At 42.3% G+C, this 27,910-nt stretch overlaps 1 protein-coding gene across 1 annotated transcript in view; it reads left to right on the forward strand.

The window, feature by feature from the left end:
- Positions 1-27,910, forward strand: part of cnppd1 (cyclin Pas1/PHO80 domain containing 1) — a 58,355-nt gene that overhangs the window by 19,059 nt on the left and 11,386 nt on the right. The window contains exons 2-5 of the mRNA XM_073046176.1: positions 4,006-4,108; positions 10,995-11,076; positions 21,878-21,998; positions 24,096-24,224. Of these exons, the coding sequence (XP_072902277.1) occupies positions 4,006-4,108; positions 10,995-11,076; positions 21,878-21,998; positions 24,096-24,224 (435 nt within the window). The remainder of the gene's footprint in view (positions 1-4,005; positions 4,109-10,994; positions 11,077-21,877; positions 21,999-24,095; positions 24,225-27,910) is intronic.

A 27,910-nucleotide genomic window follows, 5' to 3' on the forward strand; every position in this document is an offset into this window, starting at 1 on the left:
CTATTACAGTGGCGGTGATCTGGGTTCAATTGCCACTGCTATCTGTAAGGTATTTGCACATTCTCCCCATGACTGCATGGGTTTCTCCTGGGTGCTCCAGTTTCCTTCTTCGTTCCAAAGATGTTCATCGAAATTCATTTAAGTTGTAATTCTGGGGTAATTAGTAGGGTATTGGGCAGCGTGGAAACATTGGACCGGAAGAGACTGGTATAATGCTGTATCTCTAAAGGGGATAATGGAGCAAAAAAAAACTGTTGGAGGAACCCAGTGGATGATGCAGCATCCTTGTGGGGGAGGGGAGGAATTGTTGATATTTCAAGAAGAGCCTGCATCATAGACATCCCTGCTACAGATGTTTCTGCACTGGCTGAATTCCATCAGCAGCTTTTCCTCCAGATACAGTCCCTTGTATCTATAAGAGAATAACGGTTCACTTATGAATGCTTGCTAAATTTTAATTCTATCAACAAGTCCTAGTGAATAATTTAATTGATTTATCTGGTATCTTAACTCTGAGTGGAGATATCATCATTCAATTAATGTTAGCAGTACTACTGCTGTTCTCTGCTCTGGGGATCCTGGAGGCACTGTCAGAATGCGCCATACATTTAAGGTGGGACCACATGCTTATTGAGTGTTAATCAATTGTGATGTAAGCAATGCAAATTTATTGAGTAATAATCTGCACTTGATTACCAAAAAATCAGACAGCTAGTGACAATTTGCAATTTCATATTGATGAGAGTCATCTGTTTTATGTGGAAAAGAGGTGTGGATGAGCCTTGGAGAAGGTCACATAAGAACTGTCATGGTAAAGTTATAAATTCCTTTAGTTATATATTTTATATTCTCGTGTAATTCAGATCATATTGACAAGATGAAATCTGAATTCCGTACTTTTTTTCTTTTCACAAAAGTGTGGTGCTTTTGAAATGTAAATAATTTAATTTTTTTCATATTGAGGCACACTTTCTTCCGAAAGTGTGTTCAGGAATCTTCAGGGTTTTGTACTTTATTGATTCAATCCTGAAATAAATGTCAGAAAAGCTTGCTTAGAAATGTTTTCATTTGATGCCATATGTTTCAGCCTTGTATGTGGGAAAAGAATCCTCTCAGAAGAGAAGATGGCATCAGTGAAAAAAGTAGGCTGGCAGGGAAATTAGAGCAGGCACTTCCAGTCATGAAGCCATTTGTGGAGTGATACATTTGTCACACGGACAGCACACTTGTACTCTTAATATACGGGACTCTTAAGCCAGGCAATGATTGGTCACTCACAATAGAAGGGATTTTTCATAGCATTGTATTCAATGGAGGAATATGATTCAAATGACCACCCAATGAATTTACAATACTTCTTTAGACTGTTGCCAGACACTGAAGATTGATTCTGAACCCTTCTCCAATTGACTGAAGCATCTTAGGTTAGGATCCAATCCCATTACTACATTTAAACCTGACCATAGTGCCTCTGTGATGAACCCCTCATTGCTCTACGTGGGTTGACAATAGAGCAGGGTAGATATAGCAGAATACCCTAAAGGAGGAAGGTAAGATCAGCTCCCTTCTGCACACCCTGACTCTGAGTCATATTGTTAACTTGAATCTCTGAGGAACAATATCCCCAAAATACAATGTTTTCAATACCTGTGCAGCCACATTCTTCCTGGAGAGTTTCATCCATACACCTGTGTCTGGATTCTTCTGCCCAAGAAAGTAAAGATCACAGTCATCATTAAATTTCTAGCCTCTGGCTCACTCACAGTGACTTTGGCTGGTCAATGCTATATCTCACACTTTGTTGCTCACCCTAATATTAGACATGGAATCATTGATGCTCTTTGCTGCAAAAAATCTGCTTCTTCCTTGCTAAAGACAATCAGGCTTAGTGAGCACAGCTTTCAGAGCATTCTGAGATCCTCATGTCATCTTTTATGAAACACAAGCAAACTTCTGCATACACTTCTGTTTTTTGCCGATTAGACTACTGTAATGCACTCTTATCAGGACGGCCTGTGAAAGATATAAATCAACTGCAGCTTGTTCAAATGCAGCAGCAAGAATCTTAACCAAAAAAAAAGAAAATCTGAGCACGTTTTACCAGTTTTGGTGTCATTACACTGGCTGCCTATGTCCTTTCAGATCAATTTTGAAATATTCAATTGTGTATGAGGCTCTAAATAATCTAGCTCTTCTGTGTATTTTGGAATGTCTATCCCCTTACATCCTGATTGTAATCTTCATCCACGACTACTGCTTTGCTTATGCACCAAAAATCTGGAATACTCTACTGACTGAGATACGCCAGGCTAGTAGTGGACGATTTCAAAACACTTCTAAAAATCTACTTTATTAATGTGGCCTACTTATAAAACTTCTCCAAGAAGACTGCAACCTTCTGGTTTGGAGGCTTGTGTGCCTCAATGACCTAGAGAGCTATGTTGGCTGGAGTCAGGGCTTCATGCTTTAGCTCTTGGTAGGGTCACCCATGCCAAACAGGTCAAAGGGTAGAGGCCAGACTAAGAGTGCCCACTGGTCCTCTAGGTTTGGGGATTCAGCTCAGAGCTAACCACCCTGACTGGTAAAACAAAATTGTTACGAAAACAGCAATGAAGAATCCTTCTGCATCTGAGTGTGATGGTATTCCTGAGTCTCCACTCGGGAATTGCATGACTGACAGCGAAAACCAAAAGCAAGCTAGAAGGAAGCCCTGAACACCGATGGAGATGGAGGACCTTATTGCTGCCCTGAACGCCAGCAGCATAACAGGCACTGAACAGCTTATTGGATTACTTAATGCCTGTTGATGCTGATTATATTTATATGATTTGATATATTTGATTACATTTTATTCTATATGTTTGTCTTATGATTTTTAATTTTGTCTCATTTTTATGACTATATTGATTTATCTTTACAGCCTGTGTAAAGCTCTTTGAGCCTGAATCTTAATGTATGAAAATTGGTATATAAATTTATTATCGAATTACATATATGTCATTATTTACTACTGGGATTCATTTTCCTGTAGGCATTCACAGTAGAGAAAAAGAAACACATAAGAAGGCATCATAGCAGATAAACTGTGATGTGCTGGATATCAAATGGAATCACGCTAATTGACTGTGGCTTAGCTGCTATAAGCAGAGGTTTAAGGACATCCAACTGAATGGATTATTTGGAAGTAGTATGAATTGGCAAGTGTTGATATTTATCAGATCATCAGATAGTTTTGTCATAGAACATAGAACAGTCAGCACAGTTCCTCTAGCAGGTTGTTTCTGCCCTTCAATCTTCAATGTCCCCGGTACAACATAGAATCTTGAACAGCACAGCATGTATAGGCTCTTCAACCCATAATGTTTTGCCGGTGATCTTTTAATCTGCTCTAAGATCAATCTCATCCTTCCCTCCCATATTCCCCTCTGATTTTCTTATATCCATGTGCCTGTCTACGAGACACACAATAGGCTGGGCTGTGAGGCCTGTACTGTGCTGTATGTTCTGTGTTCTAAAGGTATTTTAAACAATGTTGGTTGAAGGCACAACTCTAGCCCCTATGATAGACAAAATGTAGCTTTAGCATTACAAGAAAGCTGATTGTTGTATTATTGCACTCTTTTTGCTGAGAAGATGATCAAGATGCTGTGTCCTCATACTTGGATATATTGAGCTGAACAAAGTGTAGTGGTTATCACAATGCTTTACAGTGCCAGCAATCTCCAATTGGGAGATCTCCAATCTCCAGAGGAAACTCCACTGTCTATGAGGAGTTTGTACTTTCTCCCCTTGCCCACATACGGTTCTTCCAGGTGCTCAGGTTTCCTCCCAAAGATGTACAGGTTAGGGTTAGTATGTTGTGGATATGCTACTGTATGTTGGCACCAGAAACGTGGTGATATCTGCAGGCTGCCCCAGCACATCCTTTGACTGTGTTGGTGGTTGATGCAAATGAGGCATTCCAGTATATGTTTTGATGCTGATTTTTATTTCTACTCTCTGCAGCTCCTTCCTGGCCATAGCAAGATAACAGAGAGAGTGAAAAAGCGACTCTATTATGGTCGAGACATAGACTACAACCTGGATGCTCTGTCCTGCCCTGTCACTGGTAAGTGTGTGAGTACTGCTAATCACAGAAGGCTTTGATCATATTTCCAGTAACAGTAGTAGATGAGTGTGGCTTTGGGATGTTTGAAAGGTAACATCAAAATACCAGTTTCATGGGAAGTTATTTGAAAGTTGTAGTTGTATTTTCAATTATCTGACTTCAGTTTTTCCCTTTGTTCTGTGAAGGGCTACTTACACAAGTCAGCAACATTACCAGTCTCTTTGTGCCTACAGATTACAAACAAGAAAAGGATTACCAACACCTCCAGTTTTCATGTAACAGTGACTCTCTAGTGATAGAACCGCCTCAGAGTGGTATTCTGTGTTATATCAGAATCAATTTTATTATTACTCACAAATGTCATGAAATTTGTTGTTTTGTGGCAGCAGTACAGTGGAAGACAAAATATACTATTAATAACAATAAGAAATATTAAAAATCATTAAGAAGTGCAAAAAGAGACAAGAATAGTGAGGTAATGTTCCATGGGTTTATTGTCCATTCAGAAATCTGATGGCAGAGTGGAAGAAATTGTCCATAAAATGTTAAGTGTGTGTCTTCAGGTTCCTGTACCTCTTTTCTGATGGTAACAGTGAGAAGAGAGAATGTCCTGCACGGTGGGGTCCTTAGTGATGGATGCTGTCTTTTTGAGGCATCGCTTTTTGAAGATGTCCTTGTTGGCTTCAAGCACCAAATTTAGTGTTTACCAGTAGTTATCCATTAGGACTTTTTCAGGCAAAGAGCTCATGGATAACCATTAATGGAAAGAGCTCACGATATTGGGTCTAATGTACTCACATGAATTGAGACTATTTATCACATGAAAGGCAGGGAATTTCATTGTGTTGGTCTTTTTCATACTGAAAAGGTGTTGCTGAGGTTACACTTGGTGTAAGAGCTTAGATAATTGCTTTTAAACAGGATTCTTTTTCACAGAGCTGTCCATTTAATTATAATAAAATTCTCAGGGAGAAAGAAGTAACATTTATAGATAGCTTTTGAATTCTTGGTCAGTCAAGTGCTTATCACAGACTCGATTTCTTGTATGTAATTAGTTTTGCCATGCACATAGGCAAGGCATCCAACACACAAAAATATAGGAGGAACTGTCCAGGTCAAGCAGTGTCTTGGGAGGGAAATTAATAGTTGACATTTCAGGCCAAGACCCTTCATAATGACTACCTGACCTGCTGGGTTCCTCCAGCATTCTGTGTGTGTTGGTCAAGATTTCCAGAAAATCATAAACACAAGATTCAGATGGTGCTGGAAATTTCAGTTACTTAGATTGAAGAAAGATCTCACAGGCTCAATACTTCTCTGAATAAAAACAAGAGACTCTGCAGATGTGGAGGTCCGGAGCAACACACAGAAAATGCTGGGAGGAACTCAGCAGGTCAGGCAGCATCTGTGAAGAGGAATAAAGAGCCAATGGTTTGGGCCAAGACCTGTGGGGTAAGTCCTGATGAAGGGTCTCAGCTTGAAATGCCGGTTCATTATTACTTTCCATAAATACTGCCTGACCTGCTGAGTATCTCCAGCATCTTTTGATTATTGTTCAAGATGTATACATCTGCAGAATCTCTTATTTTTTTTATTCAGATAAGTATTGAGCCTGTGACAATCATCTTCAACCTGAATGACTGAATCAGTCTAATGCATGGGTTCCCAACCTGTAGTCCACAAACCCCTTGCTGAATGGTATTGATCCATGGCATAAAAAAGTTTGGTAACCCCCTAGTCTTAATCCCTCATCTGAAAGTTAACACTAATTATGCTATAGCAGTTACTCATTGAATTGCGATTCTCTACTGGTTTGTATATCTCGATGGTATAACTTCGAAAATGTGAGAGAAGTAAATGTGATACATGGAGGATATTTACAGTATTGATCTGTTCAGAATAGTTAAATATGAAGAAATTTGGAGAGTGAAACTAGAGGCAATAATGGTGATCACAAAAATATCTAGTTCGGTTATATATTGCTCCTCAGGCCAATTAAATGACAGTTGATGGATTGCAATTTGATTGACTCCCTAAAACTGTCTGTCGATCAGTTGTCAGGAATCCCTTGTGCACCGCACCTTTTGACAGGTATTGAATATCTCTTGAATAAATTAATGACTTCAAACACGTAAATACCATGGATCATAATAAAGCACTTTTATAAATGATGAATGACTTACACACTTAAATAAAGTGTTGAATTGAAAAATAATCTTTTAAATACAGAACTGTTTTTTAAAAAGTTTAGCGGTGTGCATTGTGTTGATTGCATTTTCAATCCATGCAGAGCGTGGTGAGTTTATGGAGTGAGGTGCTGAAGGGAGAGGCAGCTATAATAATGCATTTTAGTTATGTACGGTTACTTTTACTCACCTGTAATACAATTTTATCAGAAAGGACAGGTACATAGATGAGAGAGGTTTGGAGGGATATGCTCTGGGTGCAGGTAGATGGGACTTGGTAGAAGTTCAGGTTAGCATAGGCTGGATGGATGAAAGGGCCTGTTTCTATGATGTGGTACTTGTTAGATCCTGATGCAAAGGTCCTTCAGACATCAAGAATCAGGCATAGAACATACTGCTGAGCAATTTTATTAAGTTTTACAAAAATGAAGAACAAACAAAAAAGAGGAGCTAAGAACAACTAAAATAAAACAAAGGAAAAAGAGCTACTATGATCATCTCATACTCAGACAGGAGAGAACAAAAAATCCAGTATTAATAATTAACCTATAAAATAGATTCAAGTGGCATGAACACCAGCTACAGAAAATTAAGAAGCTTTTAGAAAAATATAGAAGCAAACTGTACTGTGATTGCTGGAAGATTTACGGAACAATTACATGTATATGGCTGAGTATACAAAATTGCAAACAAACGTAGGAATGTTTAAGCAACAAGAAAAATGCAAGGAAAATAATAATTGTACACCCAAATCCAATGTGCTCATTAAAGACTTGAAAAGAAAAGTGGTTAGCACAACGCTTGGGGTGTCAGGATTTGGATTTCAGGCTTGGCATCCTCTGCAAGGCTTTTGTACGTCCTCCTCATGGAATGCATGGGTTTTCTCCAGCTGCTCTGGTTTCTTTCCACAGTCCAAAGACATACCAGATAGGTTAATTGGTCATTGTAAATTGGCCCACGACTTGGTTTGGATTAAGTCAGGGTTGTTAGGGGTTGCTGGGTGGCCTGACCCGAAGGGCCAGAAGGCCCTATTCCACGCTTTATCTCCAAATAAATAGAAATAAAATAAATAATTTAGTGTGGTTATACCAATCCCAGCCTGAAAATCTTTTAAAAAGCATATTGGAGAGTTTTGTGATACTTTATATTCAAAGTCTAGAACATATTGGAGACACAGTGATTTGCAGCCCTATAAAAACCTGGTTACACCACACTTAGAATATTGTGTTCAGCTCTGGTCACCTCGTTTTAGGAAGCTTTAGAGAGAGTCCAGAGGAGGTTTACCAGGATACTGCCTGGACTAGAGTGCATGCCTTATGAAGATAAGTTGAACAAATTAGGGCTTGCATCATGAGCAAAGGAAGATGAGTGATGACTTGATAGAGATGCACTAGATTATAAGAGGCATAGATGGAACGGATAGTCAGAGATGTTTTCCCAGGGTAGAAATGGCTAATTCAAGGGGGTGTAATTCAAAGGTGATTGGAAGCATAGGGTGGTGTCAGAGGCAAGTTCATAGAGTGGTGGCTGCGTGGAATGTCTTGAAGGGAGGAGGCTGGTAGAGTCAGCTGCATTAGGGGCATTGAAGAAACTCTTGGGTAGGCACCTAGATAATAGAAAAGTCAATGGTTATAAATGGTGGGTAAGGTTAGATTCATCTTAGAGTAGTATAAAAGATCAGCACAATAAAAAAATGAAGTGCCTGTACTGTGCTGTAAAGTTCTATGCATTTGACTCAGCAAATGTTGAAGAATGGTTTATGGTTCTCACTGTGTATTAACATGTCAATTACTTGTCAATTGCACGTTAGCAGTTAGTAATGCACCCTCTAGATGATGAGGCATGAGCTCAACTTATCTGAAGCTGGAGTGGTCCTGCAGGAAACAGATTTGGTAGCCTTTATGCTGTTGTTTTGTGATGTGGACAAATTGAGAACGTAGCTAAGAGGGAGGGAGGCCATAGCCAGAAACTGAAGGTATTATATGGGGCATGTGTTTACACAGCTTTAAAAATACGTACTATTCAAAGGACAGTATGTCCTTAACAACAGCATTCCTCTGCCAAAACCACCAGAAAAATTTAAATCTTTCATTCATTTTTTCTTTTGAGACAGTGAGTATCAAGTTTGCCATGATTGTTCTTCAAATGTGATCTATTTATTGTGGAACTTTTTGGATGTCCTAAGGACACAAACATGATATATGAATGCAAGTTCTTTATACTTTGTATTGTATTGGGCGGTCTTCTACTCCATCGCTATCTTTCCTGGAGGTGCAGAATTATTTAACTGCTCATGTCCCTTAACTATTTACAGGCTTAATTTATCCATTCTACTCTTTAAATGGGGAGGGACTATAGAAATCTGCAGGTGGATCTGAAGATCGTCAAATCTGGCACGCAATTAGAACGTGGAGCATTTCTGTACAGTACAGGCTCTTCAGCCCACGATGTTGTGCCAACCCTTTAACATATCTAAGACCAATCTAACCCTTCCCTCTTATGTAGCCCTCCACGTGCCTATCTAAGAGTTTCTTAAATGTCCTTAATGTATCTGCCTCTACCACCAGTCCTGGCAGCGTGTTCCATGCACCCACCGCTCTCTGAGCAAAAATCTTGCCTCGCATACCCCCCTATACTTTCCTCCAATCACTTTAAAATTATGTCCCATCATATTAACCATGTCCACCCTGAGAAAAAGTCTCTAGCTCTCTACTCGATCAATGCCTTATCATCTTGTACACCTCTATCAAGTCAGTTAGCTTGCAGACATGGAAGTCAAATTGAATTTTGCTTTACTACAAGAGTGATGAAGTATAAAATTCGGGGTGTCTTGCAACAACTGTGCAGGGTTTGATGAAACCACACCTGGAACACTGCATGCTACTTTCTAAAGAGGCATATACTTGCCTTGGTGACTTCCGGAAAGATTTACTAGGCTCACTCCTGGGATGCAAGATTCTCTGGGGGCTTGACAAGGTAGATGCTGTGAAGGAAGATAGATGTTCGGTGTCACAGTAGCTTAGTGATTAACACAACACCTTATAGCACCAGCTATAAGATCAGGGTTCAGTTCCTGCCCCTATAGAACTGAAGCACTCTGGTTTTCTCAGCTGCGTAAGTCTAGGGGGATCATGGATTATGGGGACCAGACAAAGATAAGATAAATGTATGCAGGCTTTTCCCATTGAAGTTGGGTGGTGTTAGAACTACAGGTTAAGGGTAAAAGATAACATATTTAAGGGGAACATGAGGGGGAACAACTTCATTCAGTGGTGAGAGTATTGAAAGAGATGCCAGCAGAAGTAGGGGATGTGGGTTGATTGCAACTTTTAAGAGAAGTTTGGATAGGTACATAGATGGGAGGGGTATGGAAGGCTATGGTCCAGGTGTAGGTTGATGGACTAGGCAGAATTATAGTGTGGTACAGACTAGATGGGCTGAAGGGTCTGTTTCTGTGTTGTAGTGCTGTATGACTCTGTAAGTGATACAGATGAAACCTAGTACAGGGGAGAAGAATATTCATTAATGGGAGAAACTTTTAAAAAGTGGATGATCATAGAGACCTTGATTTAAATGCATGGGTACAAACAGACAAACCCATCAAATTATACATTTGGACTTATTTTCCTATAATTAGGGAGCAGAATAGAAGTGATAATGAAATTATGCCAAATAAAATGTTAAATGCAGCTAATGGATCTGTCAGGGTTTATCTAAGAGGAGTTTGTAATTTCTTGTCCGTCATTGTTTCTGCAATCACCATTGTAATAACTGGTTATCTGACCATTATTTTGGTATAGTTTTATTAGCATACTCCGTAGCTGTTACATTTCATTGCTGCTGTGGCAAAATTGCTGATATAACATTATGCCAACTATTCCATGAAATACACAAAATGGTGGAGAAACTCAGCAGGTCCAGTAGTGTCTATTGCAGAGGATGAAACAGTCAACATTTCTGGCCAAGACCCTTCGTCAGGACTGGAATGGAAGGGGAAAGAAGCTAGAATTGTAGCAAGGAAAGGAAATGTCAACTGTTCTTCCCCTCCAACAGTTGCCTGAGCTGTTGAGTTCCTTCAGCATTGTGTGTGTGTGTTACTCTGATTACCAGCATCTGTAGAATCTTTTGTGGCCACAAATTTTGTGTTATTCTTGTGTGTAATTCTGTGAAGGGTTCTTAAAGCACTCCAAACAGTGGTCTTAATTCCAAACTCTTTCTTTCTTCCTTCCTTCCTTCCTTCCTTCCTTCCATTCTTCCATCCTTCCATCCATCCATCCATTACAAGAATAAAAGAGATGATGAAATAGTGAGAAAAATAATATTAACCCTCCCCCCTCCCCTTAACCCTTATCTAAAGAAAGAAAAAAAAGAAGAGAAAGATTGCCTGGATATCGGAGGATCCCCACATGCTCCATGGAGTTCAAAATAATTTTAATATTTATTTTTACTTTCCCCAATTACTTTATAATTTTAACTTCAAAGGACTTATGTATTTAATCCTATCTTTTGTAAGTATGGGAGCCAAATTTTCAAAAATATATCATATTCATTTCTTAGATTGTATGTAATTTTTTCAAGTGGAATACAATTATGTATTTCATTATTCCAGCAATCTATAGTTAAATATAAATCAGATTTCCAAGTAACTGCGATAACTTTTTTGGCTACTGCCAATTAATTCCAAACTCTTGTCTCTGCAGATATTGCAGTCGAGCTCCTTCAGAAATCAGCGCCAAGCCCAATCAGAAAACTCCGGAAGAAATATGCAGCTCATGTGGCAAGGTAACCTGAAATATTAATTGAGAGCTTATTGTATTTATTCTGGCTCCATTTCCAAGCCTCCCATTTTGGCCCCAGCAAGGATTGCATGTCACAGGTTTCTTTGTTTGGCACATAGTCCTCTAAAAGGCTACCAAAAGTGGTGAATACTGCCCAGTCCATCACAGGTGCAGCCCTTTTCACAACTGAGCACATTTACATGGATTGCTGCCATAAGAAAGCACCATTTGTTATCCAGATCATGTTCTCTTTGTGCTACTCTTGAGCAAAAGATATGGGAACCTTGGGACCCAAACCACTAGGCTCAGGAACAGTTATTATCCTGCAAACATTAGGCTCCTAAACCAGCGTGAATAACTTCACTCACCCTAACTCTGAACTGATTCCACAACCTACAGACTCACTATCAAGGAATCCTTTACAACTCACATTCTCTTATTATTTTTAGTTGCCCAATTCGTCTTTTGCACATTGGTGCTTGTCCATCTTTTTATTCATAGTTTTCCGTAAAATTGTATTTCTTTTTCCCTGTAAATGCCTGCAAGAAAATGAATCTCAAGGTATTATATGGTAACGTGTACATACTTCGATAATCAATTTGCTTTGAAATTTGAACTTTGAACTCTAAACTTATCCATGTACTTATCTAGATAGTTTTTACACGTTGTTAATGTGTCCGCCTCAACCACTGTTTCTGGCAGTTTATTCCAAATACCCATCAACCTCTGTGTGAAGAAGCAGCACCTGATGTCCCTTTTAAATTTCTGGTCTCTAATCTTAAACATGTGCCCTCTTGTTTTTAGCAACTTCTCCATGGAAAAAAAAAGATTAAGCGCTTTCACATGTAACCCCCTGGGTTGCCTCAGGCTCGCTCAGCTCATTCTCATCTAGGGGGAGCAGCCTTCGGCCCCACCAAACTGGGTAAACAGCTGGTGTGGATGCTGTGTGATGTCCCCGCCTCGCCCAAAAACAGACAGTACACCATATGCAATTAAATGATTACAGTTTATAAAGATTACTATAACTAAGTAATTAATAACGATACAGTATACATGAAGGAAAAGAAAATAAAGAAAAGGCGCCAAACTTATCAAAGTCCAAACCACTTCGTGCACAACCTTTGGAGCTCAATTACTGAAGTCTTCTGGCCACCATTCGATCCCCTCCGAACTCCTCGACTCGCAGCTCAGAACCACCCGAAGTTGTCAACCAAGCACATCTATCTTCGTCTCCTCTCCTCGGGGTACCTCCTGGCCTTGGACCCCTGCTTGGGGTCCGTTCCTTGCTGTTTACAGCATCGCGTCCTCTCTCTCTCACCCCCTCACGCCGATCTCCCCAAAAGCCCGCTAACAATAGCTTACAGACTCAGAAGAAAGAACAACATTAATCCCAATTGGTTTACAAAGGAATACAATTCTCATTATCAGTAAATTTTAACCCAAACAAGCTTCCAGCACTCTCTCGCAACAAAGAAGCATTCCTACTTTTAACAAACATTTTGATTAACATATGCAGTAACAAAGAAAAAGAAGAAACCCCCCTTTTACACTCTCCCCCCATCAAATAAAAGTCATGTCCTCATGACTATTAAATAACTCGCCCACTCTTCCTGCCAACACAAACCCTAACCCAGACTCTAACAGTGACATTGCTTCCCAAACAGTAAACTTCACGAGCTGCTCCTCAAGCGCTACATAGGCCAACTTATCTGGGAGTTTCCTAACCCTCTGAGACCTCTGTACCCCCTTACCTAAACCCTTCAGGCTCGGATACAACTGGGGATACCTCGGGCCCACTACCAACTCCCCTGTCAACCTCACTCATGCCCCCACTGCAACTCTGAGCCCTCTGCTGCCCACAGCTAACCCTCCCCACTACACCTGACTCAGTGGGAGAAGGGCCAAGGGTCTCTTCCTCAATCGAGGGAAAGTCAGCAAAAAGCAGCATGTACCACACATCCAGCACATCATCCTTCGAATCCGTATTCTTCCTCATTTCTGCGATCGGTAGCTGCTGTTTGATCTTCTCCAAACTGAAACATGTGGCCTGCACTGCCCCTGCAGTCTCTTCAGCCTCCTGCAATGGAGTGATCAGCTTCTTCTCTGGCCCCTCCAACTCTCGCCACAGGCTCAGCAGTTCTGACTCACGTGTCCCGGCCATCTCAATCTGGGACGCAGTTACTCCAACAGCTTCTTCCACCCCAACCTGAAAAGCAGCAGTTAAAGATTGGTCAGCCTCCAGTTCAGTGTTCACTGCACTTATCCCCAGCTTTTTCTTCATCATGACTTCTTCCAGATCGACTTTCAGGTTTTGCACTTCATTTGAACTGTCGATGGTCATCTTCAGGTTCCCTTCAAGCGTCCGCTTCCCTCTTCCGAGATTTGTCCGCAATTTCTTCACCTCCGCAAACTCCCCTCTCCAGGCTCTCAGTTTGCTGCTGCCCTCAGTCAGACAACTTTCTTCATTTTCTCCAACTTGTAAGTCCTCCCACTGGTTCTAGATCACTCTCTCCAGTCTCTCCTGCAACGACCTCACTTCATATTCTCCCGAGCAAAACTCCAAACACCTCCACATCCCCCATGGTCTTCCACATGCCCCGTGGGAAGGTTGCAAGGGCTCCGGATATGCCCTGTGGCATCTTTTTGGACCGGAAGACTCCTAGGGAACTTATAACGGCCGTCTTCTCCTTGTTGGCCCCACTCATCGGGATCTGGCAACATCCACTCCTCAGATCCAGCACCTTAAACCACTTCGCACCAGTCAGACAGGCCATCGCCTCTTCGGCCCTCAGGGCCATATTCTGGTCACTGACAGTGCGCCTCGTCAGCGCAATATAATCCACACACACGCTGCCTACGTCTTCCACAGCTGTAGGGGCCAGTCACTGCAACCTCTTTCTCACTGAGGTGTCTTCAGCGGTCAACTCCCCTCCCTCATGGTATTTCGCAGAGGGTCTCACCCTCAGATACTTCCCCCAGGCCGTACCACCACCGGCTCTTATTTGAATTCGGTACTGGCCCAATGCTGCTACACACGTCCGCACAAGCAGCTTGAAACTCTGGGTGCATCGACAATGCCTCCAAACAGCGCTCACCCGTCTCCTCCGGGCAGGCCCCCAAACGCACCGGCAGGATATTGGTTCTCTCCAGAACCGAAACGCTTCCCATCTCAACAGTGTCTGAACACATCAGCATTAACGATTCACGAACCTCAGTCACTCCCACATTTGCCTCCAAGAACTCCATTCCGTAATAACACCTGAGTGCGTGGTCCCTCTGAGCCTTCAGGAATAGGGTCTGTTCCTTTCGAGAATTCCTTGGTACATTGCTGGGAACTTGCTCCCCCAGAGACCCCAAGCCGTTCCCCCCGGGCCTCCTCTAAGTTTCCCGACACCTCTCGGATCAACTGAACAACTGAGGGAGGAGCTGATCCCCTTGACAGATCCCCCTGGTACCGCAAGCAATTTATCTGCCCCCCTAGCCAAAAGGGATACCCTAAAAACTTTCCACCAATCTCCTGCCATGGATATGGTAAGCCCCCCAGCTGCGGCATATGACTTCCAGTCGAACCAAATGCATTTTCCCACACTTTCCCAGAACTGGCAACTGTCACTTCGAGGTAATTGTACCCGACAGTTCTAACAACGTCACCAGCCCACCTACTCAAACTTTCAACCAGTCCCTGTCGTTTTCCCTCAGCTAAGCACTGCCACTCACCCAACAACTGAGAGGTCCGCTCCGTCCATGCCTCCGCCCCTTTAGGGCTGGACATTATTCCAACAACTGGGCGGAGCCCGCCATAGCTGGAACATACCCACCAATCCTTCCTCGCTCTCTTAACAGCATAGACAGCCCATGGCCCCACCACCATTTCGTCAACGCTAGTCAGAACCCGAATAACGCCCTCCGGGGCATCAACAGCCACCCCACCCAACACACATGCAGAGATAACCAGCAATCGCACTCCCGCAAAGGCACACCAGCTCTTCGCCACAGACATAATTTAAAGAGAGTGATCACACAGCTTCCACAGAAATCAATCCCGGACGAGCACCCCCACAATGTAACCCCTGGGTCGCCTCAGGCTCGCTCAGCTCGTTCTCATCTAGGGGGAGCAGCCTTCGGCCCCGCCAGACTGGGTAATCAGCTTGTGTGGATGCTGTGTGATGTCCCCGCCTCGCCAAAGAACAGACAGGACACCATATGCGATTAAATGATTACAGTTTATAAAGATTACGAGAACTAAGTGATTAATAACGATACAGTATATATGAAGAATAAGAAAATACAGAAAAGGCGCCAAACTTATCAAAGTCCAAACCACTTCGTGCACAACTGTTGGAGCTCAATTACTGAAGTCTTCTGGCCACCATTCGATCCCCTCCGAACTCCTCCACTCGCAGTTCAGGACCAGCCGAAGTGGTCAACCAAGCACATCTATCTTCGTCTCCTCTCCTCGGGGTACCTCCTGGCCTTGGAACCCCGCTTGGGGTCTGTTCCTTGCCCAGTTTACAGCATCATGTCCTCACTCTCTCACCCCCTCGTGCCGATCTCCCCAAAAGCCCGCCAACAATAGCTTACAGACTCAGAAGAAAGAACAGCATTAACCCCAATTGGTTAACAAAGGAATACAATTCTCGTTATCAGTAAATTTTAACCCAAACAAGCTTCCAGCACTCTCTCGCAACAAAGAAGCATTCCTACTTTTAACAAAACAAAGAAGCCATTTTGATTAACATACGCAGTAACAAAGAAAAAGAAAGAAACCCCCCTTTACACACACTTTCTATGCCCCAAATTATCTTGTACACCTCTATTAGGTCGCCCTTTAATTTCTTAAATTACAGGGATTTAATCACAACCTGTCCTTGTAACTCAGGCCCCTAGTCCAGCCAACATCCTGATAAATCTTTTTTGCACACTTTCTAGTTTGTCACGCCTATAAAAGTGTGAGATCAGGTCAATGGTCTGAGTGCTACTGGTACCACATAACCTGTTGCATGGTCGGGTGGTCGGCGACTAAACTGGCTCCCCCTCCAGGCTCTCCCGGTGAGGAGGGTGGCTAGACACCCTGCAGGACGCAAAACAAGACCTGTCAAAGGGCGGATGACCCCTCTTGTAGGGTCAACGGCCATCTAGCAGACACGTGCCGTGAAGCGCTGAAAGGGCATCCCTTGCATCGAAACTTGGTCTGGCCATTCACTGCAACAGAACTTCCCCCAGCCGTCTTGGACCCCGCCATGCCACTGGATCCGGGAGGGGATGTCGAGAGGGTGGGTCTGGATCTGTGCAACCCCCTACTCACCTAAAATCCATTCACGCACACGCTGTTCCTTTCTGAGGAGTGGGTAACTGACTGAAAGGAACCATCATCATCCTATGGGATGAAGAGCCAGGGAGACTATATCTATACGCGATACTCCTGTGTCGCCTCAGCACCGCCAACATAATGGAAGTATAACTTCCCAACTCCCATACTCAAAGCCCTAACTGATGAAGGGCAGCATAAGGTACTGGGAATAAGCTCCCACTACCTATTAAATGCTCCAAATGGCATGCATCTCAAATGGCCTCAAAATACCAAGTCTAGCACCTGGTCTTCACGTATGGCTTGGCTACTAAACCCAGTGGAACCATTTCTACTGACAGGAGAAGAGGCAAACACAGGTTGCTGGCGACTTAAAACCATTTGTTTGTAGCAGATGGGGCTTGTCAGCAGTGGTTGGCAGCTCATCTAAGAGTAGGAAGAGTCCGATCTCAAACCTCTGCTGCCTTGTGGTTATACTCACTCATGGGGAAGACTTTGGGAAGAAACCTCGAGGGGAAAATAAGTTCCGGAGCTGCAGTCTCCAAGGCAGTCCAGTGTGGAGTTCAACATTGACTGGCAACTTCAGCAATACAACTTTATCGGTATCTGCTGTTCCTTTGGGTTCATCAGTTGCGTGGAGCTGTGGGGGCTTGCTGCATGGGCAACAGCTTTCTCTCCATATCATACTGCCCTGGCTTGCATACCAGCTTGTGTATCACATAGACAGCTAGATCACAATATTCACGGTCAACCCCAACCAACAGAGGGCCTTGTGTGCATTTAGGGAAGAGGCAATAAACCTATTTCTACTGCATGCTATAATTCAGCATCAAATATTATAAATGCTTTCAATTACAATTGGATTAATTATTTATGATGGTGAGCAGTTTTAAGTTCCTCCATGTTAACGTCTCTGAAGATCTATCATATTGATTTTATTACAAAGAAGGCACAGCAGTGGCTATATTTCATTAAGAATTTATGAATCTTCCTGTGTCATCAAATACTCCAGCAAATTTCTACAGATATAGCATGGAGAGCATTCTACCGAGTTTCATCTCTGTTTGGTAAGGAGGGGCCACTGCACAGGGTTGGAGAAAGGTGCAAACTCAGCCAGCTCCATCATGTGCACTAGCCTCCCTAGCATCGAAGACATCTTTAAAAGGGATGCCTCAGCATCCATCGTTAAGGGCCCCTGTAACCAGGACATGCTCTCTTCTCAATGCTATCATCAAGGAAGTGGTTCAGGAGCCTGAAGACACTCAGCTTTTTAGGAGCAGCTTCTTCCCCTTTTGAATGGACAATGGACTCTACCAATGAATGGACACTGCCTCACCTTTTGTTTTCTTTTTGCTCTCATTTTGCACTGCTTGCTTACTTTAATATTTTTCTGTATTTCCTTGGAGTTTATAATTTTTATTATGTATTGCACTGTACTGATGTAAAACAATGAATGACAAGACAGTCATATTAAGCCTGATTTTGATTCTAATAATAGGTGTTATGATGTTACCAAAATTTGTTCTCCAAACTGCAGTCCACTTTCTGTACTGAATGCTGATCAGCAGTGTTTTCTTATAAAGATTGACATTTCATTCAGTGTAGAGGGGCTGGCAGGCTAGCTGGCTCCAGCTCATTGACCCAGAAGGTAATAAAGGACTATTGTTGTGGGTCCAGTGGGTTTTGATGATCACAACACTTTTTCTTCCACTGTTCCCAGAATCAAACACTGTGTTTGAAGAGATTATGACCAATGTTATCTTTAAGCTCTTTTGAACTTATGACCCAATGACCCTTTGTTTAATTTTCTTTCATTAAAGTATTTAAAGATCTTTTAAAGCTTAGCTTTACTTTTTTAAATGTACGTTGAAGCATTGAGACATTTAGTGAAATGCACTATTTGTGTCAATGATAAACCTGGTCCGAGGATGCGCTGGGGGCAGCCCACAGGTGTCACCTGCTTCCTGCACCAACATAACATGCCTACAACTCACTAACCCATATTTGGAATGTGGAGGGAACCCACACAGTCACAGGGAGAAAGAACATCTAGTCTCCTTACAGGCAGCAGCAGGAATTGATCCCCGATCACTGGCACTACAAAGCATTGCACAAACAGCTACACTGCCGTGCTTCCCCTGGTGTACTATACTGTGCTTTGTAAGATCAGTTGGCCTATTCCTGATCAAAATTGGTTTGTGCACTTCTTCCCATAGACTCGTAGAGCAACACTACACAGATTCAGGCCTTTAGGCTTAAACAGTCCATGCCAACCACAGTGCCCGCCCAGCTCGTCCCGTTTTCCTGTAATCACTCTATATCCCTCGAAGCTCCAACCCTCCGTGTACCTATCCAAGTGCTTCTTAAATGAAACTATTGTACCAAACTCAACCACTTCCTCTGCCAGCTAATTCTATATACTTGCCACTCTCTGCATTGTCCCAAAGGTACCTTTTAAACCTTCCCCTCTCACCCTAAATCTATGCCTCTTAGTTTTGGAACAAACACAAGGAAATCTGCAGATGCTGGAAATTCAAACAACACACACAAAATGCTGGTAGAACACAGCAGGCCAGGCAGCATCTATAGGGAGAAGCGCTGTCGACGTTTCGGGCCGAGACCCTTCGTCAAGACTAATGTTTTGACGTTGACTTAGTTTTGGACTCCCTTATCCCAGGGACTAGTTTGTTACCATCCACCTTGTATCTGCTTCTCATAATTTTAAACATTTCTATAAGGTCACCCCTCATTCTTCTATGTTCGAAGCCTAGCTGACCTCTCCCTATAACTAAGGCCCTCTAGTCTTGGCAATATCCTTGTAAATATCTGCTGCCCATTTTCCAGTTCAACCACGTACTTCCTACAACAGAGTGACTAAAACTGCACATAGCACTCCCGAGTGTGGCGTCACCAACTGACATCTGCAATATGATGTCCCAACTCTTTCTCAGTGCCCCGATGGATGAAGGCCAGCATGTTAAATGCCTTTTTCACTGTCCTGTCTACCTGTGATGCTACTTTTAACGAATCATCTTCAGAATTGCTCTGCACTGTGATTGTGTGGTTTCTTTTTTATCTTCGTGGCCAAAATTGGATGTATCTGGTTCACTTCAATTTCTCATGCAAAATAAAACTAAACTTGTTACTCCCAACATAGAGGACCCTGCTGTCAGCAGCCTGCATCAGTGATGACAAATCATTGACAAATCTGTTGGAATTCTTTGAGGAAATAGCAGGCAAGATAAACAAAGGAGAGTCAGTGGATGTTGTTTACTTAGTATTTACATGGTGTTTCAGGAAAGATACTAGCATGGATCGGCCAACTGGCAGGAGCCTAAGTGTGAGAATAACAGCAACCTTTTCTGGTTGTCTGCCAGTGACTAGTGGTGCTCCTCAGGATTGCTTCTGTTCACGTTATGTTTGGTTGACTGAATCAATGGCTTTGTGGCCAGACTTGCCGAGGACACGAAGATGGGTGGATGGAGTGTTCAGTAAGCGGGGAGTTTGTAAAAGGACTTTGATTGGGAGAACGGGAAAAGAAGTGGCAGATGAAATGTAGTGTAGGGAAATGTATGGTCATTCAGTCTGTTAGAAGGAATAAAGGCATAGACTATCTTCTAAACATAGAAAATTAAAAAATCAGAAGTCTAAAGGAACTTGGGAGCCCTTCTGCAGGACTTTCTAAAGGTTAACTTGCAGGTTGAGTCGGTGGTAAGGAAAGCAAATGCAATGTCTGCATTCATTCTGAGAGGACTAGAATCATAAGACCAAGGATGTAATCCTGAAGCTTTATAAGGCATTGGTCAGAACACACTGGCAGTTTTGGGCTCCTTAGCTAAGGTAAGATATGCGGGCAATGGAGATGTTTCAGAGGAAGTTCACGAGAATTATTCTGTGAATGAAATGGTTAATGTATGAGTGTTTGATGGCTCTGGGCTTGTATGCATTGGAGTTTCGAAGAATGGGGGGAGCATCCTCATTGAAACCTATTGAATATCGAAAGGTCTAGATAGAGTGAACATAGGAAGCATGTTTTCTATAGTGGATGAGTCTAGAGCCAGATAAATCTGTGGAATTCATTGCCTCAGGTGGCTGTGGAGGACAAGTCATTGAGTATATTTAAAGCAGAGGTTGATAGGTTCTTGATTAATCAGTGTGTCATAAGTTATGGGGAAAAAGCAGAAGAATGGGTTTGAGAGGGATAATAATACAGCTATGATGGAGTGGCAGAACAGACTATAAGCCGAATGGCCTAAGTCTAGTCTTATAACCATTGTTTCGGCAAGAGGACAAACATGAGCTCGATTTGGAGAGGAGGGTGTGGAAAAAGTCATCAGTTGTTTTAGCAGTGAATGTATTTTTAGATATTTGTCAAGATCCTTTTACATAATGAAGATATGTAATGCAAATTGACAATAGTTAGAGATTGGAATTGGTTTATTATTGTCTCATACTAGAGTATCGTGGAAAATCTGTTCATTCAAATATAACAATGTAACAATACATGAGTTGATGCCGATGAGTTTCGATGCCCGTACAACCTCATCTGCAAGGTTGGATCGTTCCAAGCGCTGATCTGATTTGATGAGATCGAGAATAGCTTCGGGCTGGGCAATCCGGTATCTGGGTCCTAGAGCGAGGCACCACTAGGTGGCTTGGGCAATTTAAACTCCGGTCCAGATAGACTTGGAAGCCTGAGTGTTGGGACCAGAGACTAGGGCAGGGATGATTTTAATCACTCTTCCACGACGTTCATTCATCTCTCAGCAGTGAACTGCTTCATCTGCTGTGCTACTGAGACTAAGGCTTGGGCCGACTCCAGCTGCTCCAGGGAGCAGATCTAAGGACTCAATCTGGTCAGAATGCTGTCACCTGCTTCTGTTGGTTGTATGATTGTGTTTTTTCTCTTTCTCCGCACAGTGATTTTGGTCTTTTTCTTTAAATTGGATTCTTTGGGTTTTTTGCGTAGTGGCTGTCTGTATGAAAAAAATCTCAAGGTGTATAAGTTGTACATTCTTCGATAAAAGTTGTACTTTGTAAAGTGGGGAGGAGACACTTGATAGTTAGTGGGTAATTCCAGCTCAAGGAGTTTGTACATTCTCCCTGTAACTTGCATGGGTGCTCCAGTTTCCTCTCTCATTTCAGAGATGTACAGCTAGGGTTGGTGAGTTTTGGTGTCGAAAGTGTGGTGACACTTGCGGGCTACTCAGCACAATCCTTGCTGATTTGACTTGACGCAAAATGCGGTATTTCACTGTCTGTTTTGATGGGTATAATTCGGCTCATTGGGCCTGAAGGGCTTGTTACCCTGCATAAATAAAACATAAATTGGAAAGCTATGTGGGAAGGAAGGGTTAGATTGATCTTTGAGTAAGTTGAAGATTGGCACAGCATTGTAGACTGAATGAAGGGCCTGTGCTGTGCTGTGCTATATTTTATGTTCTACATTCTCAGAAATAATTCTGTAAGCTGGTGGTGTCTGTTTTTTTTTCCATAGAGAGGCCTGTATCTCACCTTGTGCAATGATGCTTGCTCTCGTCTACATTGAACGGCTTCGACATCGAAACCCTGAGTACCTGCAGCAGATCTCTTCATCTGACCTCTTTCTAATATCCATGGTGAGTGAGCAGCCTTTCTACCAGTCCTGCTTTAGTTCTTCCAGATATAAAGGAAGAAAATGTGTGGTTTTCTTCAGTGCCTTCCACATTCTCTGGACATTCCAACAAACTTGTGGCTAATGAAGTTCAAGCTCATTGTCATAAGCATACATAGACAGATATGAATACCACAAAAATATCTCTTTACAGCAGCCCAATACTTTACAGACATGACAAATCAATTAGCATTTAAATTAACAAAACATACACAACAATGTTAACAGTATCAGTGCAAACTAAAGAGAGAAAGTGAGGCAGTCTGAAGTGGTGTTAAAAATGTCAGGTGGTTCCAAGCACTTGATGGCTCTGGGAAGGAAGCTGTTTTTGAACCAGCAGGCTTCTTGATGGCTCATGGAAGATGGATAGTTGATGTTTAGGATCAAAACCCTTTGCATCAGTCCAAATCAAGGGTCTGAACTGTCTTATTCCCTCTCCAGATGCTGCCTAGCCTGATGAGTTCCCCAGCAGTTCATTGTATCTTTCCTTTAATTGCCCATCTCCATTTGCCCTTGAGAAGATGCCAAGCAAGCTGTCTTGTTGAGCTACTGCAGTTGTTGAGGTGTGAGTATGCCTACAGTGCTGTTAGCGAGAAAGTTCCAGGATTTTAATCCAGTGGCAACGAAGGAACAGAAGTATATTTCCAAATCAGGATTGTGCGTGGTTTGGAGAACAGCTTATGCTCCCTTGTCCTTTTAGCTGGTAAATGTCATGTGTTTGGATGGTGCCGTCTAAGAAGACTTAGTGAGTTTATTTGTTATTCTATCTGAGAATTAAAATAGATTTGTTTATCATATGCACATCAAAACATACAGTGAAATGTGCTGTTTGCATTCACAACCAACACAACTTAAGGATGTGCTGGGGGCAACCTGCAAGTGTCACCACACATTCTGGCACCAACATAGAATGTCCACAATGTTCAGTAGAACAGCAGGCAGTCTGTATGCAACAGCATAAAATACAGTCGGGTCTCCAACCATGGGATGGCCTTCTTCAGGTTTCCAAGCTCCAGTCCTTGTCATAGGCACCATACTAGCAGTGCTTCCAGCCTCTGGTCTTGATGATTTGGGTCTTCCCTGAATATGCCGATCCTAGGGTTCAACCTCCAGACTCAGATCCGAAAAGCAGCACTTATTGATCACGGCCTTCGTTCTCAAATTACTATTGGATTTGCAGCCTCCACCCTTTCCAATCATAATTTTTCTTCAGATTGTATATTAACCTGCTATGTTTTAGGGAGAAAACTAACTTAATCTCCTTGCTCTCATTCACCTTAAACTTGTTACCAAGTACAATATATTGGCAGTTGTCAAGGCACAAAGGAAGTCATGGTCATCCGCTGCAACCAAGGAAGACCCCAGTTTGTGATGATTACTTGTACCACTGGAGCCAATCTTCTGAGGTTGAGAGAATGGAACTGCCCCAGTGCAATGGATTTTCCACTTCAAAAACTCACCTGCACAGGTCTCTTGTCACTGTTAAATATGATGGACAACCAACAGCATATTGCTAGTGCAAAAAGTTTCCTCTCATTTACCCCAGACTAAATTTTGAATACTGATACTGCAGTTTATGGTCATTAGTAGTAGATGAAGAACATTCAGATGCCCCCAAACTAAAGATATGGTACTATAGAATTGCACATTACCCGTTCACTGTTACCAAATGCCTTAGGCTGATCAGAGATGGTTATAAATCTTTAAAATGTACTACTTTAAAAATTCTTAGGTTATTTTGCTTAATATTTCTTTTAGTTCACATATGTCTGTTTTTATTTAGAGATAGCTGTAGTAGTGCAATCCCTTGAGTTGAGTATGATCTCCTGGGGCTTGTCTTTGGGAGGCTGCAGAGGTCAATTCAGGATCCACGTATCCTGGTGCGGTGTGGACACGATGTCTTTGGAATGTGGGAGGAAATCCGGAGCACCTAGAAGAAACCCAATGGGACACGGGAAGAACATACAAACTCCTTGCCAGCAGTGATCAGAAAGTGAGCTAGTGGCTTGCACTGTAATAGTCTCATGAATACATTTTACTTGCTGTTTCATCTTTGTTGCAGATGGTGGCCAGTAAGTACCTGTACGATGAGGGAGAGGAGGAGGAAGTGTTTAACGATGAGTGGGGAGCTGCCGGCAAGTTGGACGTTCAAGTGGTCAACACTCTGGAAATGAACTTTCTGCAAGCTATTGTAAGTTCCCGCGTCTGCCCAATTGAAAATGTGCAGAATTTACTGTGGGAGACACTAACAATATGGTGGAAGTTCCAGGTGTCAGGGGTTATGAAGTGAAGTTATTATTACCACAGAGAAGGTTCTTGGGGAAACTGAAAGGTCTGAAGGTAAGTAAGTCATCTGGACATGACAGAGTACACTCCAGGATTGTGAAAAAAGTGGCTGAAGAGGTTGTGGTGGTATTAGTAATGATTCTTCAAGAATCAGTAGATTCTGGAATCGTTCTGGAAGACTGGAAAATTGTAAATGTCACTCCACTCTTCAAGAAGGAAGAGAGGCAAAAGAAAGGAAACTACAGGCCAGCTAGTCTGACCCAGTGGCTGGGAAGTTGTTGAAGGGCAAGGTCTCAGAGTACTTGGAGGAACATGATAAAATAGGCCATAGTCAGCATAGTTTCCTCAATGGAAAATCTTGCCTGACAAATCTGTTGGAATTCTTTGAAGAAATAACAAGCAGGATAGACAAAGGAAAATCATTTGATGTTGTATATTTAGACTTTCAGAAAGCCGTTGACAAGGTGCCACACCTGGGGCTGCTTAACAAGCTACAAGCCCAGGAAAGATTCCAGCTTAGATAAAGAAGTGGCTGATTGGCAGGAGACAAAGAGTGGGAATAAAGGGAACCTTTCCTGGTTGACTGGCAGTGATTGGTGGTATTCCACAGGGGTCTGTGTTGAGACTGATTCTTTTTACATTATATGTCAATGATTTGGATGATGGAATTGATGGCTTTGTTGCAAAGTTTGCAGGCGATATGAAAATAGGTGAAGGAGCAGCTAGTTTTGAGTCAGTAGAGAGGCTACAGAAGGACTTTGATTAGGAGAATGGGCAAAGAAATGGCAGATGGAGTACAGCGTTGGTAAGTGTATGGTCATGCACTTTGGTAGAAATAAAATGGTTTATCATTTTCTAAATGGAGAGAAAATGCAAAAACAAACTGAGGTACAGTGGGACTTGGGAGCACATGTGCGGTATTCCCTAAAGGTTAATTTGAAGGTTGAGTCTGTGATGAAGAAATCAAATGTGATATTACCGTTCATTTCAAGAGGACTAGAGTATAAAAGAAGGGATGTAGTGTTTATAAAGCATTGGTGAGGCCTCACAAAGTATAGTGAGCAATTTTGGGCCCCTTATCTTTGAAAATTTGTGATGAAACTAGAGAGGGTTCTAAGGTTTATGAAAATTGAATGGCTTGTCATATGAAGAGTGTTTGATGGCTATGGGTCTGTATTCACAGGAATTCAGAAAAATGAGGGGTGACCTATCAAATGGTGAATGGCCTTGATAGAATGAATGTGGAGAGGATGCTCCTTACGATGGGAGGGTCTAAGAGCAGAGGACACAGCCTCAAAATAGAGAAGCATCCTTTTGGAACAGAGATGAGGAGGAATTTCTTTAGCCAGAGAGTGGTGAATCTGTGGAATTCTTTACCACAAAGCAGCTGTGGAGGCCAAGTCTTTATGTATATTGAAGGCAGAGGTTGATAGATTCTTGATCGGACGGGGCTTGAAGGGATATGGGGAGAAGGCAGGAGATTGGGGCTGAGAAATAGCAGAGCAGACTCAATGGGCCAAATGGCCTAATTCTGCTCCTATATCTTATGGTCTTATAGAATCACTTAAAGAAGCAAAGACTGCTGAAGTATTTGGTATAATCCAAACCTCCTGCAATTGTTGGATTTACATTTAAAATTAGTGCCTAATGTCGTAAAATTATTCAACTGACACACTGTGCACATTCATCAAGAGAGCTGACTAAATATCCAGTCCATAAGACCAGAAGACAGAGGATCAGAAATAAACCATTCAGCCCATCTGATCTGTTCCACCATTCCATCATTGATTTATTTCAATCTCATTCTCCCACTTTCTCCTGTAACATTCGACATCCTTACAGATCAAAAACCTATCAAATTCTACTTTAAGTATACCCAAATAACTTGGCCTTCACAACTGCCTATAGCAATCAGACAATATCAATCATGTGCAGTCTACCTAAATGATGGCACCGCTCAGATGGGACACTAATGTTGTCAGTCCTGGTTATCCCAGGCTTGTATCCTGATCATGGGTCCAGCAACAAATAGTCTTTTGGCATTTGTTCTAAAAGTCATCTTAGTGACAATGGGAAAATAAGATCAATGCACCCTCTACATAACATTCACTTGTACTTGGATGGACTTGTGAATTGCTGTGATTTAAAAGAAGACAGTTTGGCTCATCATACACATGCAAACACTGATAGGTTACCCACAAAGGAGAAAATCTGCAGATGCTGGAAAACCGAGCAACACACACAAGGTTTTGGCCCAAAATGTTGACACTACTTTTTTCCATAGATGCTGCCTGGACTGCTGAGTTCCTCCAGCATTTTGTGCGTGTTGCAGATAGATTACCCTATTCTACTGATATCCTGTAAATCTTCTCCCTTGCACTAATTATTTAAAATTGAGTGTTTTTCTTGAAACTGATTCCACCATGTTCTTGCATAGAACACTCAACAACACTATATTAAAGAATACTGCCTGAGCTCTCTCCAACTTCCTTGCCATTATCTTTGGTTACCATTGGTTCTGGTTCTATCTGCCATTCATCTTTAATAGTTCTCATTCTTAGCTCCTTTACTTATTAGAGTCCGCCTCTGGCCCTTTGTGTTCCTGCTTATCACCTTCCAGCAGCTGTATCCCATCTTCACATTCCTCTCCTCCTACCTTGCATCATCTGCCTCTCAATTTTGTGTCTCTGTCTCGTACTGTCTTCCAACTCCACCTCTGCTCCCCTCCCCCCCTCAGTGCACCATTCACTGCTGCCTCCTGTCTCTTTATACTGGTTATCTCGCCTCTCCATTCTCAGTCCTGATGCTGGGTTTCGGACAGTTCCTTTCCTCCCACAGATGCTGCTCAACCCGTTGAGATTCTCCAGCAAATTATTTGTTGCTCCTTTGGTCACTGTCCTTTGTTCCTTTATTTTCATTCTAACCAAATGCTTCTTGGTTTTTGGCACTCTATCAAACTTTCCTCAAATGTAATTTCAGCTGCTCTGTTCAACTGAAGCTCTTTATCCATAGTACCAGTCGTGTGAATCTTTTCCAGGGCATTGACATCCTTCCAACAATAGAGTGTTGAAAATTCACCTCAGTATATTAATTTTAGAGATACAGCATGGTAAAAGGCCACTCCACCTGCTAAACCATGTGTCTTCAGACTGTGTGAGGAAGCAAGAGCACCCAGAGGGAGAATGTACAAATTCCATTGGCAGAAGCAGAATTGACTTCTGCACTGTTATTAATGCACTGTAATAACATTATGTTAACTGCTATGCTACCCAGATATATCTGCATTCACCTGGCAGCCTGGCACTCACCAATCTGCCACCCCTCACCACCAGCACTGTGGATACTAAGGATACAACTTTTTCAAAACTTCCAGGTTAAAGTATTTCTCTTGTATCTTCAAGTTTGCAAACATCTCTCAAGTGTCAGGGAGTCCCATTGTTCTCAATCTCCAACAAGTGGCACATCTCGAAGCACAAGGCCCTTGTCCTATATGAGCTTGTAGGAGTACATATGCAAGATGCAATCATGCAGCCACAGATTGGGAGACAATTGCAGGCATGATTTATTGAAGAACTGTAATGTCTTGGTTTT

Source organism: Hemitrygon akajei, chromosome 5, assembly GCF_048418815.1.
Source record: "Hemitrygon akajei chromosome 5, sHemAka1.3, whole genome shotgun sequence".
NCBI classification, from domain to species: Eukaryota; Metazoa; Chordata; class Chondrichthyes; order Myliobatiformes; family Dasyatidae; genus Hemitrygon; species Hemitrygon akajei.